Source organism: Protopterus annectens, chromosome 3.part1 (genome assembly GCF_019279795.1).
Source record: "Protopterus annectens isolate FY-2018-M chromosome 3.part1, PAN1.0, whole genome shotgun sequence".
NCBI lineage: Eukaryota > Metazoa > Chordata > Ceratodontiformes > Protopteridae > Protopterus > Protopterus annectens.
In genome coordinates this window covers 1,677,360,318-1,677,381,833 of record NC_056732.1, presented here as the reverse complement: position 1 = coordinate 1,677,381,833, position 21,516 = coordinate 1,677,360,318, and the positions used below count along the sequence as shown (strand labels likewise).

Sequence of the window (21,516 nt, the reverse complement as noted above, 5' to 3'; positions counted from 1 at the left end):
TTGTGGTTATGCAGATGTCATTGACTGACTGTATGTTTGTGCTGCTATTACAGTTTGTATTCCTTTAATATCTACGGTGGGGGATATCGGTGGTTGTACATGACGGATATGGGTTGTGGGCCTTGCATCTCTACATAGATAGTATAATTGTCTGTGTGCTCCATCCCTACCTGGAGAGTTAACATTTAATAGTCTTTTGTTATGGGAGTGTAGCTTGGGCTGTTGTTAATTGGTTCCAATATCGGCTGCAGGTGGCCTTGCTGCATGTATACCCCCGTAACTTCTGTGATATATCAGTGGCTATGTGTACGTGAGTAATTACGTGCATATCACCTGTGCATCTACTCCATTCGGTAATTACGCGTCGATACTGGGGTATAATTGGATTCTCCACCTGGGCGTTGGATATTCGCCCTACCTTCGTGGGGATGGTCTGTATTGTCTTATGTTATGTGTGACTGCATCTGCTATGCATGGGAACAAGTATGGTCTGCATTCATGTCACCCATGGATTGCGTGTGACAGGTGTAGTATTTGTTTCAACAAGTGGGTGTACCTGTCCTGCCGACGTATAATAACGGAGTATTGCATTCAAAACTGTAACATGGCTATTGTTTGCATTTCTACAATGCATGCAATTATGCAGCCACCTTTAATTGTGTCCCCCACACGATATGTTGTGGTTATGCAGATGTCATTGACCGACTGTATGTTTGTGCTGCTGTTATGGTTTGTATTCCTTTATTATGTACAGTGGGGAATGTCGGTGGTTGTACGTCACAGATACGGTTTGTGGGCCTTGCATCTCTACATAACCAGTATAGTTGTCTGTGTGCTCCGTCCATACTTGGAGAGTTGACAGTTAATTGTCTTTTGTTATGGGATTGTAGGTTGGGCTGTTGTCATGTGGTGTCGGTATCGCCTGCGGGTGAGCTTGATGCATGTATACCTCCGTAACATCTGTGGTATATCAGCGGTTGTGTGTACGTGACAACTATCCCTTGTCATTCTGTCTCAGATATTTGCAGTCATTGTGGTCCTGTTGTTGGGATAGCCTGTTTGCCAGTGGTTGCCACATATTCAGATGGGAATTGATTGTTTGACACTTGTGGAACACACAGCAGTGTTTACGGGCCGACACGTAGCCACGGTCAGTACTGGGGTAGCACATACATATTTCCGCGATACATACCTATTGCTGTGTGACTTTGCCGACGTATCTTATTGCAATTAACATATCAGTGTCGTACATACAGGCATGACTATTACATACGTCCTTTCCATTTCATATGGGGTATATTCCTGTGCTACCATCTGGGACATATTCACTTTGTATCGTTCTATGTCGTGACACACCTAGCCAGGGTGGGGCTGTCACTACTACTTTGGGACTAGTAGTGTACATATGCCTGAGGCTAGTTTACCGTATGCCTACACCTAATATTCCGCTCTGCCTCTAACGTGGCACCAACACACACATGTTGCAGACACACACACATTACACTCACGCAGCGATGCACATGGCACCCTAAGCGCACACGTACACATACTACGGCACTCACGGGGACAGTTGCACACAGTACCTACGTGGACCGCAACACCGGCAGCGGTGTCTACCTCTCCCTTCATATCATCATACTATTACACGTGCATGTACTGTTACAGTACTGTGGTCTGGCTATCTTTCCGCCTCACGGTTATGCATATCGGTATGTTACCTGTTCCATGGTTGGCGGTATCCTCTTATGTTGAACCTCCCGGATGTTCAGGTTGTCGTTTCACTATGTATACTATGTACAGATATCGCGGGTTACATCTCAGTCACCTTATATCCCTCTAATTCCCTGTCTTAACTGTAGTATATATATGTATATGTGTACATATATTTATATATATATATATATATATATATATATATATATATATATATATATAATATATATCTATCTACATATATATATATATATATATATATATATATATATATATATATATTTATATGTATACATCTTGCGGTGAACATGGCAGGCATACAGCAACGCCGTATGCTGTAGGACCCACGTACTGTTGAGGTGTTGGCGTTACATGCTCCACTGGCTGTTGGGTGTACAGTGTTTGGGGGCTGCCTATGTTGGAGTCACACATGAGGCCACCCATACAGTACACTTTACAGGTGGTCATGTTTGTGTGCCATCCATTTCACTGTGTGTGCAGGTAGGGAGGTGTCAGTCCATGGGGCCTATGCTGTCAGAGTATGTGCTATACGTTCCCTCTTTGCCAAGGCGTAGGCATATTGGGTATGCCTCCATTTGCCTACTGAGGCTGGCACAGTGTGTTCCTGGTCTGGAACCTTCTGTGCCTGGACTGGCCTTGGCAGTTGTGGTGGGCTTTGTGGCCCTTCACCATTATGTCCCTGCAGCAGCTGCTTCCGCAGGATCATATTATGTAGCATGGCACATACTATGAATATGTGGGCACATGTGCCTGGAGAGTACTGCAAGGCTCCACCAGATGTATCCAAGCACCGGAACCGTGATTTCAGCATCCCGAACACACGCTCTATGATTATTCTGGTTTGTGCATGTGCCTCATTATGGCATTCTTGCATGTGTGTGTGTGCATTTCTGATGGGAGTCATCATCCACGGCTCCAGTGCATAGCCAGCATCCCCCACAAGATGGCCTTGTGGTATGTCCCCCCTGGCAAATACCTGATACAGCTGTGAGGCATGCCAGATATGGGAGTCATGGTAGCTTCCAGGACTGCCAGCACACACATCCATGATAATGCCCTGAGCATTGCACATGACCTGGCAATTGATGGAGGGGAATCCCTTGCGGTTTATGTAGCGTCTACCCTGCTCGCCAGGTGGTGACTTGATTTGTATGTGCGTACAGTCTATCGCACCCAGTACCTCCGGGTATTGTGCCACACGGTGGAAGTGGCGCATATTGCTAGCCAAATCCTCCTGAGATCTGGGGAAGTATATATGCTCATTGGCATGTGGTAACATGGCATCCAGGAACTGGTGTAGTACCCTGGATGCTGATGCCTGTGAGATTCCCATTATATCTCCAGTTGGCCTTTGAAAGGTACCTGTGGCCAGTATTCGCAAGCTTACACATACCTTTGTGTCCACTGGGATGGGTTCTCCTCTGTTGTTTCTTGTTCTCAGGCATGGCCGGCACAGCTCCACTATTTGCTGTAATGTGTCCCTGTCCACCCTGTAACGCTCTACTATCTCCAGGTTTTGTAGCCCCTGGTAGGTTACCCTTGGTCTGAACACTCTCCTTCTCCTCCGAGGCCTACAGTGGTTGTCGACATCCTCCTCCACAACACCATCTGTCTCTAACACATGCTGATGGATCACAGCCACGGCAGCACCCAACATGTACATTTTAAAAGTTCCCTGTGTGTTTTCACCTATGGTGCGGTGTTTGGGAATGTGTGCATTCACACTTTATACTATTGTGCTATGCACACCGATGATGTCATAGGGTGTGTTGGTACGGCCGTATCTGGGGGTTATCTTCCGTGTTTTACCGATGGAACTACAATGCTGTTGCCTTTGGTGTTGCATTACTCTTGCCTGCCATGGATTACCTTTTGACCTTCCCTTACTATTGCTGCACGTTGCACCTACTATTTTCTGGCATGCATCCTGCAGAGCACTGTCATTTGTACTTTCTGGGACATGGCATATCATGTGTTTTGTGTGCTGCCGCCGTTGTGCTGCCTGTCTGCTTTGCTCTGCTGTGTCAGGTCTTCTATCTTTGCAATCTGCTACCTCCCCTACTTTCTTTGCATTCATATGCCTCCCCTATCCCATTTTGCAGGTTTCTGCATGCAGAGTTGTCAGCTGCCACTGATTGGCCTTCGTGGGTTGATTAGTGTTGATTGCTCATTAGTACTCCAATTACACTTCTTCTGCATTTCCTCATATTCTTAACATCACCTTCCTGTTTCCGATGTTATTTGCGGGGCGAGCGTCACATGACTAGGTTAAGGGAACGTAGTTATCCTCGTACACATGCACTTCTGTGCGCATTGTGTGCTCTCAGCTGAACTATTACCCCACACCCCAGTCCTGCAGCTGTGATTTGCGATGTACAGCCCAGGTTTGCTGTGCTCCAATGTGCTTCCTGATATGGTGGCACACCCCTCTGCAGATGACATGTATTCCCTCTGAGCCACTCCTCGGTGTATTACCGCTGTGCCATTTGGTACAGCCTTACGCCGGCGGGGGATTTGCGATTCAGTATTATTTGCCTCATTTGCATGGCATTGACTACTAATTCATAGTTACCACGCCGAACACTGCCGCGAGTCCTTGACAACCCTTGCACCGTGGTTGTGGCGTTCCATGCATACCATGGTGTATTATGCTGTGAACCTGCTGTGTATTACGCTGCTGTTTTATAACATTGTTATATTATTTCATTGTGTTGCACCTTCCCCAAACATGTCCTAGGGTTCTGATGTGAGTTGCTGTGGACATGCCATTTAAGTTGTTATTTACGTGTTGTGCATGTTTTCTTTTGACATTGTCTGTGTATTTCGCCATTGGCATATGTTAACTGTGTGATACCTGGGTCTGACACTCTTCCATTACTCCGATGTTATGTTTGTAGAAATGTAAACCGTTTTTTTCGGTTTACATTGCCGTGGGCTTATGCTACGCCTGCACCACTTCGTGAATCGCTATATGCCTTCATTTGCATGGTGACACACCGCACATAGGGTGTTTAGCATACCTACGCCGGGGGCTGCGCAGATCTGGTGTACGCCGGTAGTGCACATGGAATTGAGTCATACCTGAATCGCTCGGCGGCCATATTTGGCGTTATAATGCCTATGCTATGCGTGCGCCTGGCGCAAGGTTCATGAATCCCAGGGATTGTTTAAAAGGCACATTTGATGGCATCTAATGCTTCAAGAGAGAGTTTACTTTGGTCAAGGTTGTCCGTTAAAGATAGCACTAACAAATCCAAACTAAGATTAGTAACTATATCTGGTACCAAAACCTTCAAAAATCAGACAAGTTGATAGCAAATATTGGCACCTCCTGAAAACAGACCCATTCATTGATCAATGTTTGGATGATGCATGTGGATTAGTTTTTGACATGGTATATATATATATATATATATATATATATATATATATATATATATGTGTGTGTGTGTGTGTGTGTGTGTGTGTGTGTATATATATATATATATATATATATATATATATATATATATATATATATATATATATATATATATATATATATATATACTAAGAACTGAACCGTGACAATAAAGCATTCAAAAAATAGTAAATCACACCAACAACTCTTGTAGAACTTTAGCACTTTTGTCTTATTTATTATCAAGACTTCTTCAGAAAGACATGTTTCATAAGTATGAGCAACCATTTTCACTTCCTTTATATACATTAGTTCTAGCAGGCCATTTAAATTAACAACAGTTCCTTTCCAATAGTAAAGTGTGAACAAGCAGGGTGCTGTGTGCATTTTCATTAACATTACAATCACAGTTACATAAGGTAAATTAGTCAGACAGTAATAGCCTTGGGGTGCCGTGTGCATTCTAAAAGGGATTGTGTGCAAAAAGGGATCGTGTGCAAAAAGGGACTGTGTGCAAAAAAATAAATAAATAAATAAATTTTGGTGGGAACCGGGAAGGATGACAGTCATGCTGTGATGATTCTAATATAAACACATTACTTATGAGTCTTTGCCTCCAAAGGTAAGTAAAGAAGGGAACGGAGGAAGATGGAGGAGTCAGGTAGAGAGTCCTACTATGCTTTGGTATCGGTGTGTGTGTGTAGAGTAATGTGTGGGTATGCCACCTGATGGGGGAGTGAGAGGAATGCGGTGTGGACTTCAGGGGGGGCTGGTAGTGAGCCGCCCAGGACAAGGAGCATATGAATGACAGAGTGTCCCAGAAGACTGTCAGTGTGGATTGGTACCAGCTGTGGGCTGGTTTGGATGATATCACCCCTTGAATGACTGCGTGAAATAGGAAGACCAGGGGGTATAGTTGGTGCGGTCAGTGGGGGCTAGCCTGGTGATTGGGAGCATGTGTGTATGGGGTATGGGGGAGTCAAAAGTCAGAGAGAGAAAGGAAACACATTACTCACTACCTACCAGCCCCCCCCCTCAAGTCCACACCGCATTCCTCCCACTCCTCCATCAGGTGGCATACCCACACATTACTCTACACACACACCAATACCAAAGCATAGTAGGACTCTCTACCTGACTCCTCCATCTTCCTCCGTTCCCTTCTTTACTTACCTTTGGAGGCAAAGACTCATAAGTAATGTGTTTATATTAGAATCATCACAGCATGACTGTCATCCTTCCCGGCTCCCACCAAAATTTTTTTTTTTTTTTTTTTTGCAAACAATCCCTTTTTGCACACAATCCCCTTTTTTGCACATGATCCCTTTTAGTATGCACATGGCACCACAAGGCTATTACTGTCTGACTAATTTACCTTATGTAACTGCGATTGTAATGTTAATGAAAATGCACACAGCACCCTGCTTGTTTACACTTTACTATTGGAAAGGAACTGTTGTTAATTTAAATGGCCTGCTAGAACTAATGTATATAAAGGAAGTGAAAATGGTTGCTCATACTTATGAAACATGTCTTTCTGAAGAAGTCTTGATAATAAATAAGGCAGCTAAAGTTGTACAAGAGTTGTTGGTGTGATTTACTATTTTTTTTTAATGCTTTTATTGTCACGAAGTTCAGTTCTTAGCTAAAATTTCTTCTCTTCATTCAATTTTTTTGAGTGCGGTTAATTTTATATATATATATATATATATATATACACATATATATATGTATATACATATATATATATATATATATATATATATATATATATATATATATATATGAGATCACTAAATCCCGAGGACGAGAATCTCGAGTTTGCAGAATCTAAAACATTTAAAAAACAAAAAAGTAAAATGTACAACACACTATTCTCATGTGTATGCACCCCTGCAACTTAAATATACCAACTCCGAGATCGCACTACAGTGGAGTAAACTGCAAAGTTCCCATTGTGCACTGTACGGCAGTCCTCATTCACCACTTTCAAGATTCCACAATATCGAGATTCTGGTCCTCTGGATTCAGAGTCTCGGAATTGTGAAATTTCAATATTGTCTAGTGATTTTATATATATATATATATATATATATATATATATATATTTTTTTTTTTTAATAAACTCTTTATAAATATTTTTCATATTTATATATTGTATGGATTTGATTTAGACAGCATGAAATAATGTATTTTTTTGTCTTTATTAATAATGCGAAGTATTTTTAATATCAATCTTTTTAAAAGCAATTGTGTATGTGGACATATATTGGGGGATGTGTTTGATTGCAATGATAATGCCAAAGGGAAAAACCAGTGTGTTTGTTTGCTGCTTTAATGCTATGAATGTTGCCATGTTGTTATGTTAAGGCTTATTGTAATTAAAAAGCTTGAATTAAATATTTTGAGTGGGTGGCCGTGGTGGTGTAGCGGCATACCTCTCAACCTGGAAACATCAAAAATCTGGACAAGGCCTATGAAAAATAGGTTCAAATCTGTACGCTGATTAACATTTAATTTGCATACATAATTACATAACCCCACCCACTACAATGGAATTGTGGGATATCAACTTTCAAACGCAAACTGAAGAACAGACAACCAAAATATGGCACCACTGACCCCCTGCAGCCATTCCAATGGTGATTTTGCCCTATTTACCATAAACACTAATGTGTGCATACTGCTTTACTTCTACAATGATTATTTGGGATTTTATTTTTACATCTGCTAAGCAAAGCAATACTGTCTCAATGAAACTAGACTTGGCATTAAAACTTCTCTGCTCTTGAAACACATTCATTGAAATATCATTGAAACCCACACCACATCCAAAGAAAATGCATCTGGCCAGTGGTGAATAAAGATTACCTTTGGGCTGTTTTCAAATCACTGGCCACTTGCACACAAAACAAGAAACATTTATGTGTTTTCTTTGATACACCTTCCTGACTTTATTAAGTTATATTCCTTGTATAATACAACACACTTGTTAGAGTGCATTTTAAATTTATTGTTTGAACATGTTTCCAGTAGGCTGTACGGAAGGCAATGAAACAAAATGCACGAACCAGTAATGACAAAACTGCCCAATTCAGAACATTTCATCATAAGTCTACTTCCACACCCAAACTATAAACAGAGTGACAGTAGTGTAAGCCATAGGCATCTTGCACAGCTTCTCACACTTATTTTCAATTTCAGGATTTTTTTTGGGGGTGGGGCAAAAGGTCATAAACCAGGGACACATTTTAAACATTGCTTGTATAATTTTGGAAAGTTGCTAGAATAAAATGCTGTGTTACCACCATACATGTTACTGGCAAGTCTTGCATCCAGAACACTAGACATTACAGTCAGTGCAACATACCACTATGCTAAATCAGCAGTTTAACAATAGGAAGACTGTAACTTAATAGCTATCATTTAGTAAATTCAGTTCTCACTTCTCACCATAGCTCTCAACATCTCAGCACAAAAAACCTGGACAAACAACAAAGCCAGTAATGGGGAAATACAAATTCTGTTGTCACCATAGCTCTTAACTCTTAGCACAAAAAAATGGAGCAAAGCTGAGAAATGGTGGTGGCTAGGGACTTTAGTCTCTAGTTTTTACCCTGTACCAAAGGTACAGGGTTTGAGCTTAAATACCTGTAGCCACCAGATTACATAATTGGGGGCATTTTCACAAACACACACACACACACACACACACACACACACACACACACATTGTATGCGACTTGCAGTTTTACATTATTGACCATGTAGTACCAGTCATTTGAAGCAGGCACTAAGGAATTAATAGCATAGCACTGCAGTTTTAACAAACCAATATATTGTTAGCCTTAGTCCACTTCCTGATCCTCAACAGACTGAAAAAAATAAATAGGAAGAAGCAGTGGGATATTCTCTTGTTAGTCACTGACTACTTTAGATCAACACAAAAAATCAGTACTATTCAGAACCTCCTGCTGTTTTTGCTGATCTACCTATGCCTGTTTTCAGAAATTTACAATGGCGTGCACATGACATACAATAAGAGTGTTATGTTAGCAGCTGGTTAACCCTCCAGCTGGGCTGCAGTCAGTACTTTATCCTCCTGTGCCAAAGGTGTGGCTGCTTCACTGACATTCTATCAAAGATTACAGTTAGTTCTCCTATATATGTTTGTGTTAAGTGAAACTAGCTATAAACTAAACAATTTTATCAGCATTTGAGGTTATCCATCTATAAAGATCACTGCACCAGTCAATACATTCAGTTTGTTCTAACATCAATATTATTTGCTAACCTTAGCCATCATGTAATGTACAACCATTTAACTCTAGAATTTAAGCATGTACAGGTAATTAACCATGGCATGGCCTATCATATTTGCTGGACTTGTATCAAACTGCTATAGAGATAAGATTAGTATCACTATGAATGCATTCTTAATATGGCCAACAACCACTAAAAAATGGTGGTAGATCTCTTAGACACTGCTCCCTATGCATATAGACCAACCTGCCTGTTAGTATAAGAAAATGTTCTGCCTTGGTAACTGAACTCCTTACTACAGTCAAATATAATATAAACCTCAATTTTATGCAGTCTCACATGATATGTTAAAACTCTAAGGAGTGTGAAATATCAGTTACCAAAATCCATTAAAGATTAACAGAGTAAAATATGTAATCCTGTTTTGGCTGATAACATAATAAATGATAATTTTATGCTTTTTTTTCCACTCCATTAAGCAACAGGCTCTCTGAACATATAAGAATGACTTGTTTGGCAGTTTTAATGCTATAAAAGCAAGGACTTAACGCTGTTTCGTATTGTAAATTTGCTACTTCCAAATTGTGTTTTAGAAAATATCTGCTTTAAGTGCTGATAATAGCAAAGTCATAAAATATGCATTAATGGCTGTATGGAAATCTCCTGTGTGTAAACACACACACACACACACACACACACACACACACACACACACACACACACACACACACACACACACACACACACACACACACACACACACACACACACACACACACACACACACACACACACACACACACACACACACACACCCTTTGTTCCTTACCTAATCCAAAGTTATTTCCAAAACAGCAGCAGATGATACAGCAGAAGATCCATTAAGTCACTATGGGAGCAGCGTCAAAGCAAAGCCCTTCTCTCTGCTCGGCAGCAGCACCAAAGTAATTTTGGCTAGGCTAAAACAAAGCCAGCAATTCTTCTCTTGGCTTGGCAGTTGGCAGCAACAGTTGAGTTAGTTCAAAACACTTCTCGAATCCCGCCTGTTTCTCTCGGCTTGGCGACAGCAACAGTTAGTTAAAACACTTCCCCGCCTGCTTCTTTCAGCAGCTACTGCTCACAGCCAGCCGGAAATGATGACGTGAGCTCCTTGAGCTCAGTTCCAACTGGCTGTTAGTGCTGATGGAGCTGACGTCATCGCGCACGTGATGACGTCAGCTCCGACAGCACAAAAATGTAAAAAATAAAAAAACAAAAGAAAGAAATCGGAAATGAAGGGGTGACACTCAGGAATCGTGGCACCCCTTCATTTGGACCCCAAAACTCGGTAAAAACCGAGTAATTCGGGATGGTTGGGAGGTCTGTGCAGCGGTTAGCATTGTCGCCTCACAACAAGAGGTTCTCCGGCTCTATCCTCAGCTGGGGTGTCTTCTGTGCAGATTCTGCATGTCCTTTATGTGGGTTTCCTCTGGGTGCTCCAGTTTCCTCCCACATCCCAAAGACATGCTGTAGTTGGATTGGACAATCTAAACTGGCGTGTGTGCGTGTGTGTGTGTGTGTGTGTGTGTGTGTGTGTGTGTGTGTGTGTGTGTGTGTGTCTTCTGTGGAAGGTTGGGTACCAGCTGGCAACTTAACACCGTAAAACTCCACTGCCAGTCATGAGCAGACATGTAATCCACTGTGTTCCCTAACTAGCAAAAGTCAGCAGAAGAATTAAATATTTTGAGTGCTGGTCGTGTTTTGAAAAGTGTGTTTAATTGGGACAGTGCACCATTTCTCTGATTCATGCAAACAGTGCACTCATTTTTGTGTTGGAATACATATATACATATATATATATATATATATATATGTATATATATATATATATATATATATATATATATATATATATATATATATATATATATATATTGATACATAGATCTATCCATCCTCAACCCCTTTTCCCATTTTGCTCATGGGGTTGGAGTATCACTTCAGCGGTGACAATCATTTCGCGCCAAGGTTTATATACATATATATGTATATATATATATATATATATATATATATATATATATATTAACTGAATGTTAAAACACCCACAAACTTTGTAAAAAACACAGTGCCAACCAAGGACTTGTGATCAATGAATAAGACAAATAAATTACGCGTTTCGTTCACTTTTAATGTCTGTGAACTTCTTCAGAAATACAACATACATACAAAATCACAGATTTAAATAACAAAAATTAACCATCACATGACTTAATAGCCCAACCATAACCTACTATCAATTTGTCAATTAGACATAATACCTAATCTATTTAAAAGTAACAAACTATTATAACTGTGAATAATTTTCTTAAAAAATTGTCATCTAATAAAAATGACTCTGAGAAAATACACATAATACTTCATTCATCCAAACTAAATAATGCTTTATAAAGTGTGACTAATAAATTAATCAAATTAAATTAAATTAGATTAGAGTCACAACCTATATGCTTGCAGGAAACATTTGATGTTTATTGCTTCATTTAAGCCTGGGAACTCATCTGCTCCTAGCAAAATCTGCCACAGAGCTTCTCTACATTCTAATTTAATTTTAAAGTTCCCATTAAATAACTGATCGTCTACTTTTTCTAAAACTGAAAAGGTGAATTTTTTGAAATCTAAACATACAGCTGCATGTTTTGCCAAAGCGTTTTTGAAATCCTTATTTTTAATAGCAGAAATATGTTCATAAATTCTTTTGTGTAGGGTTCTTATAGTTTTCCCTATATAAAATTGGTTGCATATATATATGTATAAGAACCCTACACAAAAGAATTTATGAACATATTTCTGCTATTAAAAATAAGGATTTCAAAAACATGCAGCTGTATGTTTAGATTGCAAAAATTCACCTTTCAGTTTTAAAAAGTAGACGATCAGTTATTTAATGAACAAAAATTAAATTAGAATGTGGCAGATTTCCCAGGCTTAAATGAAGCAATAAACATCAAATGTTTCCTGAAAGCATATAGGTTGTGACTCTAATCTAATTTAATTTAATTTGATTAATTTATTAGTCACACTTTATAAAAGCATTATTTAGTTTGGATGAATGAAGTATTATGTGTATTTTCTCAGAGTCATTTTTTTTTTAAGAAAAATTATTCACAGTTATAATAGTTTTGTTACTTTAAATAGATTAGGTATTATGTCTAATTGACAAATTGATAGTAGGTTATGGTTGGGCTATTAAGTATGTGATGGTTAATTTTGTTATTTAAATCTGTGATTTTGTATGTATGTTGTATTTCTGAAGTTCACAGACATTAAAAGTGAATCAGCAATTTATTTGTCTTATTCATTGATCACAAGTTAACCGTGTTTACAAATATATATATATATATATATATATATATATATATATATATATATATATATATATATATATATATATATATATATGCATATATATATGTATATATAAATATATATATATATATACACACACACACACACACACACACACACACACACACACACACACACATATATATATATGTATATATATATATATATATATATATATATATATATATATATATATATATATATATATATATAGAGAGAGAGAGAGAGAGAGCTATGTATATATATATTTACATACGTGTGTGTGTGTGTGGGTGTGTGTGTGTGTGTGTGTGTGAAAATGGGCAACCACCTAGTTGGACTTTACCGGTAAATAGATGTAAAATAAATAAATAAAATAAATAAATAAATGTGGGAGGGTTGTATGACATTTAATTACTAAGAAATATAAAGTCATGTCATATAGTTTTTCCTTTTCATTTTGTCTTGCAGCTTACACACTACGTGAGAAATGTCAATTTTACCAACACTGGGGGTGAGAAAGTATATTTTCAGGATAACAGTGAACCTCCTGCAGTGTATGACTTTGTAAACTGGCAAGAGCTGATCGATGGAACTGGCAGGAGTGTTGAAATTGGAACATTTGACTTCCGGGCCCCAGCTGGTCAGGAAATGCACATCAATGAGAGCGCCATCTTGTGGGGCGAAGGATACCAGCAGGTAATATGACTACATGACAAGATCTATTCTAGTCCGGTCATCAAGTTAAATGGTATATTTATATAAATTATAAGGCAACATGAATACACTGTTAAATGACAATTTTATTTGTAGTATCTGTTTGGCTGTTTTTGGTAATTGGGTAAGCACAGTAAGCCAAAAACCTACAGTGAGAATGTCATTACTGTGTAAGAAAAATGTGCTTTATTTCAGCCCCCACACCTGCACTGCCATGACAACATTCAGAGTCTCTCACAAAACTCTATGAATAAGTCATTATAAATTATAAGATAAAGTAAGATCAGTCTGAATGATGCTTGTTGAACATTTCCATCCTCCTTTTTGCAGGCTGATTTCCTGTTTGAGAAACCTGCAGAAGGCTATGAAGTACTTAGAATATTTTGTGTCTTCTGCATTAAAAATAGTTGTCTACTTGGCTAAGATATAACAGAAGTAATCAAACTGTGTTATTAAGACTTATGTGTAGAATTCTGGAGGTTTTCTCCATAGCTATCTTTTAAAAAAGGGTCACTTATCCCTCCAGCTATTCAGAATTTCAGGTACAGTCTGTAACAGTGAATCAAACAGAAGTTCGGCATTGATCTAAAGGAACAGAGTGCCAATGAGGTTTGCAAAGTGGCTGTTTCTACAATCAGTGGTTTATGTAAAGTAGAAATAGAAAGAAATAAGCACAGTCACCAGGGTAAGGATAGAGGAAAAGATGGTGAAGAGAAAAGTCAAGGTACTTGTTCTCACAATAGAAATAATACCATACAAATCTGAGTAATGTAGTTGAAACAGATGATCAGACCAGCACATGCAAGCAGAACAGATTACAGCAGACATCACATTATCTGAAAGAATAGAATAGACTGCTAGAGTAAGGAGGGGGTGAGACATGGAGAAATCATATCTAACAAGGGGAATCAGGCATTATATGTTGCTACTGCAAGGCCTGTCATGGGAAAACACGGGATACCTCACTCTATATCTTGAGCAGGGATGGACTGCTGGCAGTAATTAAACATGTACTGCCTAACTGTGACTCTGAGCAAGTCATTAACCAGGAAGTGCTCCCAGATCGAGCCTGAAGAAGGTCCATGAATCAGTGCTTTACCTTAGTTACGAAATACAAATAAATACATGCATAAATACATACCAACACTGCTTAAAATAAGGCCATAACAGAGGCACTTAAAAAATGTCAGCTTTTACCATGGCCCTAATTTTAAAAGGACTTGGGTGTGGATTAACACATTGGACAGGATTCACGATGGTTTGCACGGAGTCTAAGAGTCGTGTAAGACTCCATGCAGCCATAGCGATCCAGGAACAGCCTGAATTTCCGTGTAAGAGACCAGCTAAAACGTCTCTTACACGGACAGAGCGTGGATATGCTAATTACCTCGCTTGCAGCCAAAAGGCATGCAAATGAGGTAGTTTAGCGATCCACGAAGCTGAAACCAGCCCATGTAAGAGTCGTGTTCGGCGCAGAAATGTACTCAGTTGACAACTGAGTACGTTTCTGCAAATAACACAATGGAGCCCTGTCAGCTCCAAATAAAGGGTGCATATGTATCAGGCAGCATGCCAATGGCCAAATATGTGGCCATTGGCAAGGTAACCTGATGCAAACATGAAATTATTTAAACGTAGCGCAGCGCCGCGCAAATGGGCTGCGCTATAAAAAACCTAAAAATAACGGTTTAAACCCACAAATGTGGGTTTTATGCAATGCATGTATTTACAATGCAGGGACTAGCAGACTGAAAACAACATGGCCACCGTGTAGTGGCTGCTAAGGGGGGAAGCTGAGTGTAAGACCCGTAACTAAGCATTAGTAGGCAATCCTATGTAAATGAGTGGTAGGATAGTGAATCTCACAGTCACATAGCAAATGAGCACATTCCGTGTAGTGTAAGAGTTAGATAAGGGGGAGTAACAGAGTAGGAGATAGGTGACATCACAGGGGGGAATGTCAGAAAAAAATCAAGCCCATTGGATGAAAGTGGCATGTGAAAGATGTCAGTCACACATCATGCAAAGAGGAGTGTCAACAGATAGCCATGGGAAAGCCAAGAAATGGAAGGCGTACACTATGGATAACACCAAAGTTTCTTGCTGGGCGTGCATGCGTTCGTGTGTGTGCTGGGAGGCGCAAGTAAGATAGAGTGCAAGCGTGTAAGCATGAGTGCACGCGTCTAAGGCACAGGAAGCATGTAGGAGTCTGTGTAACGACTTGTCAGCCTGTTTGCGCTGGTCTGCGTGCATTTTAACCCGAATAAGCAGATTCTAGTCTGTGTAAGCATGTGTGTGCTCGTGTCAGCCACTGTGAGCGAGTTTTTGCTGGTATGCGCATTCCTCCCCCCTGAGGAAACAGAAAGGAAAAAGGAAGCAGGAGAAATAGTAGGAAGCTAGCAGGGAATAATGGTAGAGCTAGCAGGTGAAAACAATTAGAAGCAGGCAATTACACAGGCAGAATACTAGCCCAGCCCATCACTTAAAACTCTGCAAACAGCAGTGCAGTATGTTTCTCTCAAGAGACACTGCAAGACAGGAGTAAGCTATTAGAAGTGAAAACTGAAAAAGCTTCACTCAGACCAAAAATGCTAGGGGCTGCCATAGCAGTTATAAGGAGACATAGGCGACTTGCTGAGGGTGGTGACAATGCAAATGCTGCAAGACAACCCACAGTGAGGAGACGGAGAAGAGTGTACAGGCCCAGGGTCACCTACCAGGGGTTACATGAGCTGGAGATAGTGGAGCGCTATAGAGTGGACAGAGACCTCCTGCAGCAAATTGTTGAGCTGTGCAGGCCACGCCTCACACACAGAACCGACAGAGGGGAACCCATCCCAATGGAATCCAAGGTATGTGTTGGCCTAAGAATACTAGCAGCAGGTACCTTGAAGAGACCAACTGGTGATATGATGGGGATCTAACTTTTTACAGGCGAAAGGAATCGATAAGAGCCAGCAAATCAACTAAAACTGTTTTATTGTAAGTGCTTTCAGCAAGGTGCTTACCTCGCCTTCTTCAGACATACATACAGAATCAATTAAGCCGTCTTAAATAGACAAAGTAATTATGTAAATTAATTATCTTACATTTCATTCATAATTTAAAGGTACATTAAAACCAGCCAAAATGTAATTTAAAACATTATACAAGAACCATTATTAAATAGGTAATAGAAACCTAAAAAATGCAAAATTCAATTCTTCTACTAAAGTTGAAATTCTCACGAAGCATAAATATATATTTATAAAAACAACACACAAAAAAGCACACAAAAATGGATCTACTAATAATAATAAATAGTGTTTGAACCAACTTTTAAACGCTTTCGGCAACAATAATCCAACCATCTATCCTAACAGTAAAAACTTATGACTTAAACTTGTGACTTAAACTTGTTATTTTCTAAAAACTACTACTCAATAAATAATTCATCAATTACTATATGGGTTGATCATTAATATTAAAATACAGCATATGATCAGCCATTACCATATTTAACAATGTATAATGTATATTATAACGTGAACTGTCATCTTTTAAGGGCTAATAATTTCAAAATACATCTAATAGAGATATATTCATTTAATCCAGGATGTATATGGGCTCTAGTCTTGATCTGCCACATTAATTCATCTATTTCTAAATGTGTTTGCCAAAAAAAAAAAGTTACATTTTGTTTTTTCGTATTTTTGGTGTACATATGATGGGGATCTCACAGGCATCAGCATCCAGGGTAATGCACCATTTCCTAGATGCCATGTCAGCACATGTCGGAGATCATGTATATTTCCCCAGCTCTCATGAGGCATTGGCCAGCAATATGCATCTCTTCCAGCAAATAGCGGAATACCCTGAGGTAGTGGGTGCAATAGACTGCACACATATACGCATCAAAGCACCAGCTAGTGAGTAGGGTAGGGCCTACAATAACCACAAGGGCTTCCCCTCCATCAACTGCCAGGTCATGTGTGATGCCCAGGGCATAATAATGAATGTGTGTGCTGGCTGCCCTGGAAGCTACCATGATTCCCATATCTGGCATCTGACGCAGCTGTACCAGACATTTGCCAATGGGGACATCCCATATGGTCACTTAGTAGGGGATGCTGGATATGCACTGTAGCTGTGGCTGATGACACCCATCAGAAATGCACATACACCTGAACAGGAATGCCATAATGAGGTACACGCACAAACACAAAATGTAATTGAGCATGTGTTTGGGCTGCTCAAGTCATGGTTCTGGTGCCTGGACACCTCTGGTAGAGCCTTGCAGTACTCACCAACTACATGTACCCAAATTGTCATGGTATGTGCTATGCTACATAATATGATTCTGCAAAAACAGCTGCAGCAGGATCACCATAGGGCTGGGCCAAACAGCCCCCCACCATTGCCAAGTCAATCACAGGCAGAGTGTGACTTGGAGGAGGAACAACCTAAGCCTGCCCCAGTAGGTAGAAGGAGGTGTGCCCAGTATGCCTTGGCCTTGGCAAAGCGGCAACGCATAGCATATACACTGACTCAGTAGGGACCCTGGAAATGATACCTCTCTCTGACTCACACATATAGTAAAAGGGATGCCTAAGTTGACACAACCTGCTTTCAAACATGTACAGGGAGTGTAGTATGTGCATCCAACATAGGCAGCCCTGCAGCACCACCTGAGGCATGATTGCCATGTGTTAAGCAATGTAACACCATGTAGTATATGCAAAATTGATGACCCTGACTAACATCCTACCCTCACCAAGCATGATGCCACAATATGAAGATGAGATGATCAATTACAATAATTGGCTTAAGTATTGCTGTTAGTCAAAGGGGATCCAATGCATGCCAGCCTGAGATGACATGCTGAGCAAGACATGATGCTCCACCTGCTAGGGGTGGCATGCACCTATCAGTCCTGGCCTTTTGGATACTGGCAAAGGCTGTTGTCACCCCCACCATGCCTTGCATAGGTAAGGCTCAAAACACAAACCCGCCTCCATAGGTATCACAAGGGATAAGAACCTAGACGCAATGCTACCCAATGCCAGAAGTCTAAACTGCAAGATGCATGCAGTCTAAACTCCCCTCAGCATGGAGAATGTTGATATCTGTTCTGTAACAGAAAACTGGGTCAAGGCTCACAACAGCACCCTAACACTATCAGGTTACACCTCATACCATGCTTTACAGCCCCAAAACATGGAACAAACTACAAAAGGAGGGTGACTAGCAATAATTGTCAAGGATAACCACACCCCCATGTTGGTACCACAACAAGAAGCAGCATGGACTAGCCATGGTCAAGTAACAGTGGCTAAAACTGCCTCCCAGTTTGTAGCCTGCTACAGACTACCCTCCTAATGCCAGGAACTGCACTTGGCCTATGTTGGAACACATGAAAATATCAAGCTCTCCAAACAACATTATATTGGGTGACTGAAAATACTCAAACATAGACTGGGAGCATTATTGTAGCTCCAACACCCTAGGCCAAAGGTTCCTAGAATCCATAAACCAAAATGCTCAGGAACAACGTACCACTCCAACAAGAGGGTTAAGCATACTGGATGTGATAATCAGCAACATGGGTACTCTATGGCCAGATGAGAAGTGTATCCCTCACTGGTAAGATCAGACCATAGAGTAATCACACTGGATATACACATCCTGACCACAGTCCCTGGCCAGAAAACCACAGTGAAAAACATGTGTAAAGCAAATGTTGCACTCCTCCAAGCTGATGTGGAATCCATTAAAGGCCCTGTGCCTGTGCAAAATATGGGCCACACCTCAGAACCCATTATACATGCATTCTATGAACACTGTCAGGAATGCATGGATTATACAATCCCAAATAAAACCAAGACCCAATCCTATACATGCAGGCATCTGGCATGGTGGACCCCAGCCATTACCAAACCATGAAAGAGAATGAGGAAGCTACTACATGATAGAGTAAACTCAAAAAGGGAAGTAATCTCTGATCAGTATTATGGCAAAAAATATGGCCACTCATAGAATCCACTAAGGGCAGCTACAACAAGTTGAATCTGTGAATCTTGAGGCAATGTTACACCTGCCCCATGTACACAGACAACCCTCTCTTCCCCCCAAGAAATACAAATATATGTGAGAGATGCAACCATTTAAACAAACTGGAGGCTGAGCTCTCTCAACTCAGTACTGTCAAAACTAGTCAGGAGGAGAAGGTAACCACACACACCACAAACCCAGCCTCACATATACCTATCACAACTGCAAACTAAAGACATAAACACAGAAAAACATTCCCTGAGGCTCTAATTACAAACCCACCACATCAACAGAGGCCTCCAAAGCAGACACCCAAGCAACCACTACCTCCAAACATAGCACATGCAACACATAGTACACAAAGTCGGTGTGCCAAACAGTCACAGCCCGTAAGGACAAACAACATGCCTGATACACTTGTAATAGGTGACTCCATAGTCAGGCACACTGATGTCCCACTCACCAGACTGAACAAGGAAAAGGGTACAGTAAGCTGCCTGTAGGCTGCTACAATCCGGCACATAACACAAGCACGCAGGTCACTCCAAAGCAAGAAAAATATGACTCAGTCATAGTCCATGCTGATGTGAATGACCTGAGATGTACCTCCATGGACTACATGAAAAGAGACATAGAGGAGCTCTCCGATTATGTAGGCCAGGCCGGTATGACTCTGACCTTGGGCAGCATCCTACCCTCACCAAGAATGATGCCACAGTACAAACACAGAATGATCAGCTTTAACAATTGGCTCAATTACTGGTGTCATTCCAAGGGGATCCAATGTCTGTCTGCTTGGGATGTCATGCTTGACAAGCCACGCTGCTTTGCCAGGGATGGCTTGCACCTGTCACCCCATGGGCATCTGGATATTGGCTAAGGCTCTTGCCACCTCCATAGTGCCTTTTGTAGGCAAGGCTGAAAAGACAAACCCACCTCCCTAGAAAACATAAGTGGAAAAAACATAAGGGTAATGCTGCTCAATGCCAGAAGTCTAAACCTCAAGATGCATGCTCCCGAGGTCCTCCCCAGTATGGAGAACATCGATGTCTGTGCAGTGACAGAAACCTGCATCAAGGCTCCTGAGAGCACACCAGCACTACCAGGTTATACCTCATATCATGCTTTTTGGCCCCAAAACCTGGACCAAACCACAAAAGGAGGAGGAGTATCCATATTCAGCAAAGATACCCACACGTCCAGGTTACTGACAATGCACGAAGCATTGGAGACCATCCATGTGCAACTAACCATAGGCAAAACTGCTGTACAGTGTGTAGCATGCTACAGACCACCCTCTCAAACCCAGGAACCCCACTCAGCCTTCCTGAAGACACTGGAGAGTATGAATGTCTCACCAAATACCAAACAAGGTACTCACAAATTACCACATAGGTGGTAATCCATTACGTATGGAAGAAGTAATCAGGGACCTAGGGACACAAGTGGACAGTAACCTCTCATGTGACACTCACATTGCCAACGTAGCTAGGAAGACCTTCTATATTGGCCACCTTTTCATGAAAGGATTCACATCTACATCAACAGAGGTCATTGTGCCCCTATACTCTTCTCTTATAAGGCCCATAATTTAGTATAATGCCCCATTTGGGATGTACCTTACCCGACACCTGCAACAGTTAGAAAGACCTCAAAAGTACCTCACCAAGAGGATAAAGGGTCTCAAATATATGTTATATGCTGCCTGGCTGAAGACACCCCAGCTGTATGCAGTCACATACTGCCTACTCAGAGGCGATGTATGCCCGATGTACAAGGCCATGTCCAACACAGAATTAATGGACATGCTCCACCTCAGAAAATCCAAATCCATCAGAGCTGTGAGAGCAAGAGATGTCAACCTCAACACATAATTAAATAGGATGTGCTGGAGGGACAGATACATAACCCGGAGGTTCCCTACACTCCGGAACAGAATCCCACTCCATGTTAGGCAGAGCTCCTCACTGACTCTCTTCAACAGGAATCTTGCCAAGTGGATGGGA

General features: G+C 40.8%; 1 protein-coding gene across 1 annotated transcript in view; it reads left to right on the top strand.

Moving 5' to 3' along the window:
* LOC122797835 (vomeronasal type-2 receptor 26-like) overlaps positions 1–21,516 on the top strand; it is a 159,509-nt gene that overhangs the window by 42,019 nt on the left and 95,974 nt on the right. Inside the window, exon 2 of the mRNA XM_044066356.1 lies at positions 13,235–13,462. Coding sequence (XP_043922291.1) covers positions 13,235–13,462 — 228 coding nt within the window. The remainder of the gene's footprint in view (positions 1–13,234; positions 13,463–21,516) is intronic.